The 14,502-nt window shown below is 38.7% G+C and overlaps 1 protein-coding gene across 2 annotated transcripts in view; it reads left to right on the top strand.

Annotated features, from left to right (window-relative positions):
- Slip1 (SLo interacting protein 1) overlaps nucleotides 1-10,908 on the top strand; it is a 33,698-nt gene extending 22,790 nt beyond the window's left edge. The window contains exons 2-7 of one of the 2 annotated variants that reach the window (XM_015980595.2): nucleotides 6,666-6,893; nucleotides 8,589-8,855; nucleotides 8,956-9,602; nucleotides 9,642-10,008; nucleotides 10,063-10,254; nucleotides 10,306-10,908. In XM_015980595.2, the coding sequence (XP_015836081.1) occupies nucleotides 6,666-6,893; nucleotides 8,589-8,855; nucleotides 8,956-9,602; nucleotides 9,642-10,008; nucleotides 10,063-10,254; nucleotides 10,306-10,632 (2,028 nt within the window). In that variant the 3' untranslated portion in view covers nucleotides 10,633-10,908. The remainder of the gene's footprint in view (nucleotides 1-6,665; nucleotides 6,894-8,588; nucleotides 8,856-8,955; nucleotides 9,603-9,641; nucleotides 10,009-10,062; nucleotides 10,255-10,305) is intronic. The other variant, XM_008195162.3, reaches the window with a different exon arrangement.
- Nucleotides 10,909-14,502: the final 3,594 nt, after the last annotated feature.

The raw sequence follows: 14,502 nt of genomic DNA on the forward strand, positions 1-14,502 counted from the left end.
TTTCTCGTTTCTTTCTTCTTTCTTGCGTTTCTGCTAACCCAAAACGTTTGTCCAAGAATCAGCGTCTATTTAGTATTGTGATGTTGTGGTAATATTCGATTAAAATGTGAATTATGCAATTAGTCTTGCTTGTGCTTGCTGAATTAATGATTTTGTAAAAAGCTTCGAGTTCCAACACACATCGAAGAAAGTTTGTTAAAATCTAATGGTGACGTCTTATTAAGTAAACAATCGACAGGACATCTGTATGTAACAAGTTGACACTTATTAATTAGTTCAGTCGTGAACACTTTCACGTTTGTGTTTCTTTGAAACAATTTAAAGTGAGTCGATGAGGACCGTAAGAAATTAATTACCAGCGTTATGAAGAAATTTTGTGTAGAAAATAATTAATATAGGCGGGATTTCGTCGAACATGATGGATGCGGATGCGCTGCCATTTGACAGTGTTACGGGTAATAAGATTAAATGTTGTGTCAAGTTGATGGATAATTGAATGGCTGCGGGGGTAATTATTGCGATGTTTGGTAGCGGAGTGATGGCGGGTCGCGTCCAAAAATAAAGGTGGTGCTAAAACCCAAATAAAAGGCTATTTTGTTGCGCGTTATGATTAATACATGAGCAATAGAGCCTGTCAAAATATGGTCCGTTAAATCTGTCCTCAAGTGTTGTGTGACAGCAGCCCGTCTCGTTCTTGCTTGTACCTGTTAACAGTGAGAAAACAGAAATATAGGAGCGTGTAATTTAGTGTAACGTGTTCACATTTGGCTGGAGTGCGTCTCGCGGGAGCACTGACGCATCTGAACATTCTGAACCTGGTCTAACAAAGGGATGACTGATGCCTTCTCTGAATTCACTCTGCATGCGTGTCGTGGCCACATTCTTGGTCGACGCGTTCGAGAAAGACGGATTCCAACTTACGGATCTAGTTAGAGTTCTGTGTTTGACAGATAAAATGCCGCCTAGAACTCACATATTGGATTTTACATTTAGATCCTAACTTCAAATGAAATATATTGTTTGTCGCAGTTCGAGTGTAAATGGTCTTTCCTCAATTCACTTACTTTACAAGTATCATAGTGAATCCAATTTATCATAAGTCAAGCGCGCTTTCACAGGGGTGGACGACATTAAAGCTCAATTACAGACCGATTTATCGATACATTAGGAATCTAATATGCCAGCATGCTACCTTGACGTTACGAATTGGCTCGACCAACTCAATTATTTACAATTACCGATCATAAACACCAAAAAGGTGGGGATTATGTAAGACAATGAAGGGGATAATTTCGGTCCGATACCTCGGACTCATTCATTTAAAATACAAAATATAAGCAAGCAAATTAGTTATTTGGATGTTTTGGCGTGAATAATATATTTCTCATAAATTCTGATACAAGCAGAAAAACAAATTATGGATTTCGACAGCAGATGCATAATTTTTCCTGATTAAAGCTGTTCTAGTTGATGCCATCATGGCGTTAAATTGGAGTAAATAAATAAAATAGAGAAGGAAGTTGTTTTTTCTTTTTTGATGGTTTGGTTTTTAATGAAGTCGATCTTTTCACCTCGTTTGTCTAAAAGATAATAATAAAATAATTGAGACCATGGGGATGAGCTGAAATGGCAAGCTGGAGGAGCAGTGAGTTATTGAAAATGGGGGTGCGAATGGAGCGAGTCATTAGTAAAGTTCTTTAAGTGTAAAATCAAATGGGAATGGTGATAATGGTCTTACGAAATGTTTTTATTGATGTAAAATAAAACGGCGTTGATGTCAACAACATCGGGAAAACGCACGTTTGAATGGAGAACGTGAAAAGGTGTACGGAAGTATACATTCGCATAGACTACACAGGAATGAATGTTTTCATTCGTTCTGTAAAGATAGAATGCAGTTTAAAGTCGGGAAAAAGTGCAAAAGGTGCGAGATATATCTCCAAGAGATTTAAGGCCCTTTATGCCCGCCAGAGTGTTCAATTAATATCTTTTAACTCCTCTTCTAGATTGCGTTTATATGCCAGCGTGCGCTTGCAATTCAAATAGTCATCTTGTTTTTCTATCTTCAGATGGATCTCTTTTGCTCATCCACTGCGAATTGTCTCGAATTATGCCAAAGAAAAAGAGAAAATGAGGGACATATCCCTTTCAGAATTACTTTGTGTACTGAATTTCCAATTCTATTGCTCTCATTTGATGTTGCAAAACATAAATCCCATTCACGGGCAAATCTTTTCTTCTTATAGAAAGGTCGGGTAAAAAATTGCGCTTTTAACGCAAATCTGATTCAGACAGCTACATGTTTTTTAAAAAATTAGTCCGACATTAGCGGCGCCGTAAAACGCGCACATTCCCCAAGTACAATTCGCGGATTTTACGACTTGGCAAGGGTTGGCAAGTAATTTTCTTTATGAATTTCGGCTTGTCTCTCAGGAGCCGAACTAATTAATAATCGCTCGTAATGAATGTCTATAATTAAAAACGCAATGATACACCGCGCCAACTAAATTATTACTGTATCAATTTTGGTGTGTATAATTTGATCCTCATCGAGAATCCCCCTAGATGACCGCTTGTTGTAAATTAGGGGGCGAACAGCCGGCAACCTTTTCCACGTCAGTCTTGCTCAATGCTCGCCATTAATTCACGTATCCTCGTCAATACACTGGTGCGAAACAGAGAGACGCATTAATGCGATACAGAAGTTTAAGCCTCATTGCTAATGGATGCATGGTCATCCCTGCACGTTACCCGAGCCGGATATTGGACTTCATTTCATCGACAAAAGGTGTTACACCACCTTGATTTATTGAATGGTTTCATTTCATCGACCCGTTTACGGCTTCCTGTGCGAAAAACACCCACTATGCTTTGACTATTGTGCCGATATTGACGATTTCGAGCACACGGGAGGGGTTTCAAGTCAGCTAAAGTGCAACTCTCATTGCGTGACTCACGTCCATCAATTATGTCCAACGAGACAATTTTTAAAATTTCCCTGTTTCGGGTTGTTGGCGCAAAAAAGGTGCGACAAGTGATGCTTGAGTAGGTGTTAATATTTCAAGACTTACAAGAGTTGGAAGCGAGTACATTTGGTTATAGCATAAATCCGTCTTACTGCATAAATTAAAGCATAAATCATGTCGAACAGATTTTATTTACTGTCTCCATTTGGTTTTGTTGCGTGTGAGCGAACGGTTAAAGCGCACGTGCTCTTCTGTATATAAACCCAGCAGTATGTAATGTACACTGCTATCATTAAGTCAGTTCATTGAAACACCGAGACAGCCGCCACTCAATTTGAAAATGTACATGCGCTGCTCAATTAATCCGCCTTGAAAATATTCGAGGAGCTCTGTTTTTGGTGCGCACAGAGACTGAAAAATAAAATTCGAAAAACGCCACTCCGCTCGACCTCCTTTTAACAAAGCTTTTAACCTGTTAACTTACATAACTATGCTAACACCTCGCACAAAACACAATTGTCCTTTCTCATTCTCATAGTTGTATTGTCTTCCGAATTGAACTGACTTTTAGACAATGGCTCTAAGTCAATTTGTCGCTGATCAAATGCGATCCTGATGCCCCGAGAGATCCAGTAGCGGTTCGTGGTCAGCTCAATCAAATGCTAATTCAGATAGGACAATGAAAAACTTAATTATTTCATTTAAATGTAAATTCCGGTAATTATGGATGCTTTTATTGTCCAATTTTGCCCTATAATAGTGCGCTGTCTTGTTGACAACAATGCACTTTCTGTCGCTTGCACCATTCCGCCGACTTCCAAGGTTTTCTCTCGGTGAATATGAACAATTTGAAATTTAAAAACTAAATTATTTAAACAAGTAATTTTCCGGTTACGCTTTTCCGCCGATTTTTAGACGGAAAAATTGTGAAAAAAATTAGTATAGCATTTTGTTCGATTGAATTTTAGTTTATTGTATAAATTTAGGCAGTGGGTGGTGGGTCGGTGGCAATATATGGCAATAAGTCGATGGTCAGTCGTTGAGGTTTCGCTTAACTGCTCTAATTCGCTTGTAGTGATTGCAACTTTGAACTTCCGGTTGGTGTCAATACTTGTCTTAATCATGCAGCGACATAGAGACCCGACTACCTTGTAATGATTATCTCAACAAGTCTAGGATCTAGGATATGTAACTCGCTGGGTGATAAAGTGTTTGGTGCTCGTTTCGCTCTGGTAATATCGTGTTTTTGATAACGTGCACCTATGACCAGTGTAGTGTAACCGAAGCCATTTCGAATCTTGATTGTGTTTGCTCATTTGTTGCCCGGTTGACGAGTCGTCAATGGAGATTAAACGTTTAGATAAGTTGAGACAAAAACCGGTGGAATTCCCATTTGGAAGCATAGCCGTTCGCGTAATGGACTGTCACCACTCCTGAGGACAACGAATGAAAATTAATACCTGTTTGTGATGTCAGGTCTTCACGATGCGATTTAATGTAGCAGTGAAGCGTTGTAAAGTGGAAGTCATAATAACGAATCGATAATGGGACAATTGATAATTTTCGAGCAAGGAACGCTAGTCTCGAAACAAAAAACTTAGAATTAATTAGGATTCTTCTGGTCTCGTAGGAGTATATTTTTTGCCCGTGTGGGAGAAAGTTTTTCGTGTGTTCGGCTGCCAGGAAGAAGTTGGAAGTGGGGCCGTGTCTTAATTGGACATAGAAATGAGTAAACCTTAACACAAACTCGTATACAATCAAATTTTGAACAATATGCGCACAAACTTAATTTAATTCCTTGTGGTATATTGTAATTCCTACATAATAAAGTGCGGAACAAAGACTATTAATTATCAGAAAGAGAATGGTTTCATGAGCGTCAAATTTAACTTTCGACATTCACTTTCAAGAAAAACACAATAAGGAGAATGAGAATGATATTTCTGATTCTGGGTCTGACCGAGGCATTGATATCCCATTTCAGCCAAGTTTCGCGGAGTTCTGGAGTCGGTTTATCAGGGTATATTGTTACGTGTTGATTCGGTCACTCGGTATTTTATACGTTGATACATTTGAAACGACGGCGACGCCGTTGAAAAAGCACCATCTTCCAAACCAAATACGATTTCTATTTCGGTTGAATACGTACAACGATGAGATCGCAACTCATTTATAAAACTGATAACGCTGACATGCCTGGAATCGATACAAATCACGGTTTCGATGACCCTGGACCCCTTCTTTACTTCACTTACTCTGGACAGCCAATTTTGAATTACTCGACCACAACAGGTGAAGCGTATTTTTAGAACCTTTTTATATTTCTACGCTCTAATATTGATATCATGCATGGCCAAACATCGTACTTTAATATCCCTGGGCATATCACGGCCACTTCCGCACATTACTCACCCGCTAACTCGTTTCAGAAATAAATTCCAAATATCATAGAGCAATTAGCTCACACATTATTTCAACAACATCATTTGCACTTTTCATCCAATTTACATGCAAAAAGGATCATTACGCACCCCCGTTTTGCCCAAATCTTAAGACCTTTTATGCTTCTACCGGAGTTTAAATTATGACCGACACTTTTCTCTCTCGCTCGATTTTTATATAAATCTCTTCTTAATATTTCTGTATTGCTTATCCCTTCTTCAATCTCCCGACCTTCTGTTTTTTCCAATTTCCTATCACATTTTATATCGTTTTTCCTGTTGTAGCAACTAGAAATTGGATTTTTTATAGAGATATATGCGATTTATTTTTAATTATATTTGTCTCCTCCATATTTGTTTGTGTGGGTAAACAAAACTGCTGAGAGTATTCCCCGTGCGCGCTCATTGAAAAAGTAGGAACGCAATTAACTGTATTGTAAAAAATTATTCCCCAAATGAGATTCAGCTAGGCGCTCAAATGAAACGGAAATAAAACTTGTTTATCGCGATCTCCAACAGCTAACTGACAGAAAGCAAAACAATGCAATTGTATTCAGTATCCTCGGCGAAAGTTTCGCTTTAGTTGAAAACAAAAGCTCGGAGTTATTTGCGACAAATGATTTCTGATAATTTACGATCGGTTCTGTTTACACGGCGGAAATGGATTTAATAAAATTTCGAACACGGTTTCGGATCCGTTTTTTCAACGTGTGAGGACTAATCTCATTAAGCCCGCTGCTGGCATCTTGAGAAGAAATACAAAATAAACAAAACTCTGGTCTACGTTTTTATTTATGAAAACTTCCGAACAAGTTTTGCTATGCTGCTTGAAAGCTTCATTTAGTGATTCTCCTGATTTAATTACGTAATTACCAAGTTCATCATTTTGTTAAGTGTCTTTTCAGAGCAATTACCTACAGTTTAATTTCGTACCGAGAGAATGAAATTCAAGTTTTTTCGAATTGAATAAAACAAAACAAACGTTTCGGATCGTGTATTAGACTGAAGACAAATTAATTACTCGCGATGTCGGAAGCAATTTTTTGAATGCGATCGATTCCGTCACGTTTTTCTGCTCCCTAGGCAAGAGATGTTAAAGCGAGGACTACTCCACCTCCTCGGGGACGAAATGAGCGGAGATAACGTCAAGTAACGCAATAATAACCGGCGATTTGCTTTAACATTTCTTCTAAGCGAGTGATTTTGAGGAATCGGATGTAGGTTAAACAGTGAGTGAGAGTATTGTCTTTGGTTGCAGGTCAATGGGACTGACGTAAGCAGCTTCCCACACGAAGATGCAGTTAGAGCATTTCTCACCGCACAAGAACCTATTGTTGTTGAAGTTAAGAGAAGAATATCGGAGTCGCCACAAGAAAAAACTCCCACTTCTAAACTGATCTCAACAGGTTGCCAAACAGAACTTTCGGGATTGACATGGCTGGAAGATAACTCTTTGGACTGTTTGACACACGATATAGACTTGGAGGTGGGTGCGTTTTCGATCGACTACGAGTGAGGGCCGGTAGTTAGTGTTGGAACACATAATTATTTGAGTGTGTTGTAACGTAGGACGTAAACTTTATGGTGGATTTTATTACATTTAAAAGGTCATTCGTCTTTAAGCTGTAACTAATTTCGTTTCTGTTTGTAAATAAAATGTCCATCTTCATCATCGTTGTTAATTTAATTGTGCTCATCTGAAACAAGTACGGTGAAAATTGTTTCTAATAATTAGCTTTAATTAACAACGCGCGTACATCGCATCCATGTGCTAGGTGCGAGATACTCCAAACGCTCGTTGGTTCATTATCAACAAGAGTCGGCCTGTCCCGATGTCAATTCCTGATACTTTTCATGATTCTGCGATAATGCAATAATAACAATGCAGTTATTATTGCAGCGTAAATCGGAAATGGAGGAAGTGTGGGTGATTCAAACAACATTACAATTACTACAGTTTGATTAAACTGACATATTGAGTGACAAGAGATGAGTTTTGTTGTGATTATGGCGTGAATAAATCTCAACACGTACGCGCTTGATGCACACAATCTGAAATGTAGCATGCAGACATCATGAATATCAACAGTCTGGACGCAGCCCTCGGGCCCTGTGGGAAATCAAATGGTTCTAACATTGACATCGGATTGATACTGTGGCTGCCAGCGTCTTGTCACGTGCCTAATGTGTCGAGGCCATCAGCAATTCAAAAGATACCTACAAAATGCATCTCGATCATTTCTTTCACACCATTCCACAAATTCTATCAACTAACGCACGGAAACTAAATTACATCTCAGGCATCCCAAGAATCACAAGTATCTGTTTCAAAGAAACAAATTACAGGTGTGGAAATTGGAAATGATTCCACCCCAAGTCTTGATCGGATAAAAATGTGATCGAACTCACGAAAGCGCGTTCAGCCCCATTCCCGCAAACAAGGTGCCAACTTATTAACTGCACCTATAAATAAAGAAGTCATGCAGCATTTGTCACGAATCTGGGAAATAACGGTGACTGCTCGTTGGAGGTGAAAGAAAAAGGCCCATTCATTCGACCCTCTTAAGAAGGGATTTAATTCTGATCTTTCAACACGTTTGATTATGGCCAAGATTTTGGAGCCGCCTCTGAGGAATTAGAGGAGGTGGAATCGAATAGCGGCCCGTTATGTACCGCGAGTTAAGGTCAATTGAAAACACTGTAATTACGAATCGATTGAGTAATCAAGTGAAGTTTCGTCGGTCTGGACAAATTTATGTTCGGGTGCCATACACCAAGAATAGCCGTGTAATGCGATAAATAAATCAGCATCAGCAACGGATTCAAAGCTCCCCAACTCAATCACTTTTATGGAAATTTTGCATTTCCTGCCGTCTTTTTATTAAACGGGAATTGAACATAAGAAGTCCTCATTTAATTCGTCAAAAAACCTAGTCCCACGCATGAATGAAGGCGAGTTTTTTACAGTTTCTTGGTTCCTTCGTCCAATCTGAGTTACTTTAGGGAAAAGTGTCTTACGGAAACAATCTCGGGAATTATCCCCTTTAAAGATTTTAGTATAAATAAGTGCTTAAAGACTTTGCGTCGCTGACCCGAACGTAATTTCAATCATCCCATCGAGACGCTTTCTTTTCTAATTTAAATTTTTTCAGACTTTACATGCTTTATTTTCTTATTACAGGAAGTGACGTTACGAAAATGTAGTAGCGACGAGAAGTTAGGTTTAACAGTTTGCTACAGCTCCGGTTCTGAAGCTGACACTTGCACGGAAGTGTATATTAGAGATATAGCGCCCCAAAGTGTTGCCGACAGGGATGGCAGATTACGACAAGGCGATCAAATTTTACAAGTCAATGGAAAAGACGTCGCTAATAAAGAAGAAACTGAATCCCTCTTCGCTGAAAATAGAAAAGCCGTCACATTATTGGTTAGCAGATGCTATAACAGGGTAAGTTTTCCCAAACTAGGCCCCGTTATCGCACTCTCTCTGTTTCCCAACCCCCGTAAACAGATGGCAGCATCAATATTCAAACAACTTCATTTTCCAGAGCGAAGAATACTTGGATGCCGAACCGATCGACGCTATTTCACCAGGAGGTCGCAGTGCCGCCTACCAAAACAGTCTTATAGAACAATTAGTACAACAGCAGACAGAATCACAGCATTCCCCTAGAAACGACACAGCCCCCAAAGTTCCTCCTCACTTCATCCAAGACCGACTTAATCTCACCAATAGTTTAGTACGTTCGAAAATGGACTCAATAAATCACGAAATTTCCGAGTTAGACCACCGCATGCAAAACATCCAGTTAGTAAAAATCGACAAGCGGAAACCTCCGCAGTTACCACACATCCCAGCACCTCAAGAATCCGACACGGAACACATATATGAAACGATCCCAGAGTCGGTAGATTCCGAAATGGAACCCATCTATTCTTGCCCATACGAAGCCGACGAACAAAGCATGGTGGAACAATGGCTGAAACTGCAAGACCAAGGATGGAACCCGCAAAATAAAGACGCAACACCCAAAGATAATAAGAAACAAAGGTGCAAGTCATCGAAGAGCAACAGCAGTGGTGAGGAACATGAAAATAGCTCCAGTGCTTATAACACGGGAGGATCTTGTAACAGTAATCCTTTAACTTTCGAGCTAGCCTGTAGCCAGGATTCGAAACAAAAGGATACCTATAGGTACGACCGAAACTACCGGTAAACCCCATTAAATTTCAGTTTTTACAGATCCACGTTAATTTTGTGTCCCCCCGTGGAGAAGGAAGACACCTCGAAGGAAAAAGACCAGACGGAAACGTGCGATGCGTGCAAACAGCAAGCAACCTCCAAAAAGAAATCTAAGTCAACGTCAAAAACGAATAGCCCGTCTTCTCCCACGACTAGAATAGGAGTTGGAGCAACTCCAGCGCATCTGCTCTCTGACACCATGTACACAAACGTAGCTAATTTGCAACAAACTATGCTCCTGCAGCAGCAACTGTTTAGACAAGCTTTAGTTCAAAATAATATTGACATAGCGTCGAAACCTACGACAAGCTTCACATCCCCGAGCTTAAGTCAGTACCAATTCGTCAGTAGCTCACAGGTACGCCCTCCAAATCTGGAGCTAGCGCAATTTTTCTGATTTCCTTATGTCTAGACTTACACCACCCAACCCGAGACTGCCACTTTAGAAACAATGATGGAATGGAAGGTCAAGCGCAGACCTGACGGTACCAGGTATATAGCGCGGCGGCCGGTTCGGAATAGGATACTTAAAAATAGAGCGATCAAAATATCGGAAGAAAGGGCGGGATTAACGACGGAAGACGACACTGTGTCGGAACTCAAAGTAAGCTCTTGCAGCTGTGCGTCCTTTTGTTAATGGGCTTTCTTATTACAGATTGGGCGGTACTGGACGAAGGAGGAGCGCAAAAAACATTTAGAAAAGTCGAAGGAGAGGAAGCAGAGGCAGGAGATATTGCTAGCGTCGAGGAACATCGAGGAAAACGGCGAATTAGTTATACATAAACCGGTCGAGAAAGTTCACTCGTTTTCGTCGAAGAAAGCCGCGAACAATTTAGATAATACTGTGAAAAAACATAAAAGCAAACGGGCCCACAAAGAAGGATATGATAATTTTCCAACAGTGCAAGAAATGATTGTCCACGGACCCAAAGTCCCCACCAACGGCAAGATGATGGGACTGCTCTCCGTGACAACGGTTTAATTTAACTCGTTATTGAAGCTTGCTTTTATATCCACTTATTGCTTTACTTAGGCAATTTTACGCTAATTCCAATTTTTCTAATATTTACCAAATACATGAGTGAATCAATTCGATGATTTTATGTGAGAAATTTGTTGCCTATAGTATCCCATTGTGATGTTTCTAATTTAGTGTACATATCAGATAAATTACAACAAATATATTTCATAACTATTACCTATTTAGATGTCTAGAATGTTTAAATACGTGTGTGTAAATAAATATTATTATAACCAACGTTAAATGGTGCTTCTTTTGTCCTCCATCCCCCACACCTCAAAAATCAGGAGCGTATGAACAAAAACTTATTAACAATAATTGTTGCAATATAATGGACACCTCCAAGCAAAAGAAATTAACTCCGCTCTCTGCTCTCCTAATACCCTGAACTGTTAATATATTGATTCTAAAATCGAACTTAAGAGGTTATTCCGACCCGCGGGTACACTTTAGACTTCGACTATACCCTTGACGTTGCGGTTTAAAGGCTTGAATAAAGGATTTTCTAACTCATTTTGTCGTGAATTTACCCTTGCGTGCTAGGTGGCAGCTCCGTTGAGTTTCTAGGGGAAATTATTCCATTCCAATCCAGTGAAGCAGCTTAGTAAAAAAACGAGCGAACGATTTGATAAATGATCTATCATTAGGAGTAATTTGCTAGGTCTTAATAATGTCTACTGTGACTAACATTGCTTGCTGGAAAAGTAATAAAGCTCCTAATTTTTATTAATCTCTTAATAAGTGTTGGCAATATCGGATGTGAATAGTTTGGCTAGAGGGAGTTAACTGGAAGAGTTGAGGCCAGAACTCCGAAAATTAAATCGATATAATTATAACCAAGCGACCGTTTGTCCCAATTTCTTGTAATCGGGACCAATCTCGATCTATACGGGAATTAGCAGCAGCAAAGACTTATAAGTGAAAGACGGGTTGTTTGTGTTTTCTCGGTTTCCATTATACGAGACAAAGCCGCAAATAACTAAATATCTTCGACAATACATTTCATTTGATGTAAAGACAGTATGTCTTTGACCAATTCATTTGGAAAGTTATAAAAGTCCATTAAAGCGTCTAAGAGAAAAGAGTTGTTTGTGCTTAGACATCTGTAATAGCAGCACATAAGAGAGCTTTTGTGCGATTAGTGTGTGAACAATAGTTCCATTCCGACACCGTGGTAGATATCGTATTGCAGATCTCTCCCGTTCGGATCACAAATACTACATGAAGAGGCTTTCTTGTTCATTTAGTGAAGCCACACACGGAGTTTTCTTAAAAGCGTATCTATTTTTGGATTAATTAGAGCTTATCTCGTGTTTTTTGTCTACAAAAAACACGCGCGTTCTGGTATGAATACTTTGAATGAAGTTCACAAGTTTGGCCAAGAGTGAAAGCAATTAATTGTAAACTATTTGATCCCTGCTGCTTCAGAAGAAGTTAACAACTTTGGAAAGTACAAGCTTCATCATCAAAATATCTTGTAGGGTATATTACATAGCTGGTTTCCAAGAGAAACCCCTTTTTAGGCTTATTAATGGGTCGTTAATACAGCAAATTCTCCAAGCCGAATACACGAACTATAAAAGTTTGTGAAATGGCCCAAGTTATTCAAATGTTAGATAGGTTGTTATGGAAGTTGATGGTAATGTCATTGTGTAATAGACTCGGCTAACATTATATTGATATATGACGTCATAGAAATTTTCAAATGGTAGGCGAAGCCTCTATGCTGTACAAATCAATATACATTGAGAAATATTTCAAAGATCGCCAAGACAAAATTTATTGCACTGACAACCGAAAATATTGAACCATTTTATATTACTCGATTTAACAACCAAGTATCTCTGCACCGCTAAATCATTTTGATCCCTTTTATATTTCCTCGTAATTGTAAAATATTATGTAAAAACGGCTCCTGCAAAGGTATCAACTAATCGCATTTTCGACAACACGAGTATGTAGAAATTACTCATAAATATTTAGCTTTCCACGTCATATTGTTGAATATCACGCAAATGGAAATCAAAACTAATTCCGGCAGAAATAAAACAAATCCTTGCAAACCCAACACAACTAAAATATTCCCCCCGTTCCACACCGTAATTAAAAGTCGTGTCTTTGATTAATTGTCACGATATTGTTGAGCAATTTTTTGCCAACAGGAGGGTGTAATTAGAGTGTATTTTGGAAAACATTTTGAGGGTCTCTCGAAGCTAATGCCGCGTGTTGAGAGCCTAGTGAAGTGTAAAATCGATATACACGTACATGTCATATATCGCATGCTTTACCGATAAAATATTGCAATATATACGTCAAATCTAGCAGTTTCTCAAAAATCAACCTATTGTAAAAATTGGAAACACACAAGACTGCACCCCACCAAATCTATTTCATGCAAACTTTTTCATTTAAAATTGTTGGCCCCGATGGAAATCCTGATATGAAACTCCGATACATCGTCAAACAACAAAGTAAAAGCTTTTATTAACGCACGAACTCATAAAAGTTTAACTGATTATGATGTCAGTTATGTAGTTTATGCGGATTTACCATAATCGACACATTGTAAAAATGCCACATTTTTATTTTTAAAACTCGGTGCAAGCACAGGAAAAGTCAAACAATAATAGTTTAAATACGAACTAATTGCGAGAATCAATCTTTACCAAAAACAAATCGATTCACAATTTATCCACGCTTTTTGAACTCCAGTGTAATAGAAAACTTGAAATTTTATTAGAAATCAGCGGAATTCCAGATGATTTGGCCGACATTTACAAAATAATCAAACACCAATTTTTTGCTCAGTTTTAATCGCCTTATGATTGGGCGGTTTTACAGTGGGGAGTGCGGTCTCCCCACCCATATCCAATGACAAGCGCGTCAATCGCCTTGCAATTTTTTGTGCACCCGATAAACAAGTAGGAGGTGATTTTAATACTTTTATTGGTCAATTACCCACTCCTAGGACAAATAAGACACCAGAACTAGTTTAAGGGCTGGTCTTTCTCACAGAACTGGATTTGGCTTTAGATGCGAATAAAATGGTCGATTCTGGACTTTCACACAACTAATTAAAATTTTATTATTATATTAATTAAAATGATAGTCGAAAACTAACGTTGTTAATTGAATTTGCATTTTAAAGTGAAAAAGTTTGGGTTACTGTTACTTATTAGGTTTATGATTTCATATTTCTGTGAGACACGAGGCAGCAAGAATGAAGTTGATCAATCTGTAAGGGTTGCGATAACACGGATTTGTGGGAGTGTGTTATTATTCATTGTAATTTGCGGTGGGTGGATGGATGTTAATAAGGCAACAAAGGTGTCAATGCTGGGGTAATCTTTGTTAATCTTTTGATACGTGTTTGGTTTGTGTTATTTTGTAATCAGTATTAGGTGGTCGGAGTGAATTAGTTAGATGTTGTGTTACATAGTTTGGAGTAGCGTTGCATTTTGTAAGGGATCCGGTAGTGACTCTTGTTGGCTAGTTAGTAACGAAGTAAAAAAGTATGTTTTAGTAGAAACGACGTGTAAGTTGTTGATAAAAGGAAGAGTAAATGTTGGTTGTATAAACACGTAATTGTAAAAGTTTTGATGGAATAATATGAAGAGACGTTCGTAAAAACAAATTGTAGTATTCGTAAATCCAGAAACAACACGAGCAAATCCAACGAGCTCGAATAATCTCATGAGGACGAAACGCGTCCGCATCCCTAAAATGCAAAGTACTGGTCAGAGTGGCCCATAAAAAACTGCATAGTATAACAAAAATAGAAAAAACATTTCAAGCAATCCTTTCTCTTTTTACCCCTTGACCCAAAATATC

Source organism: Tribolium castaneum, chromosome 10 (genome assembly GCF_031307605.1).
Source record: "Tribolium castaneum strain GA2 chromosome 10, icTriCast1.1, whole genome shotgun sequence".
In the NCBI taxonomy this organism is placed as follows: Eukaryota; Metazoa; Arthropoda; class Insecta; order Coleoptera; family Tenebrionidae; genus Tribolium; species Tribolium castaneum.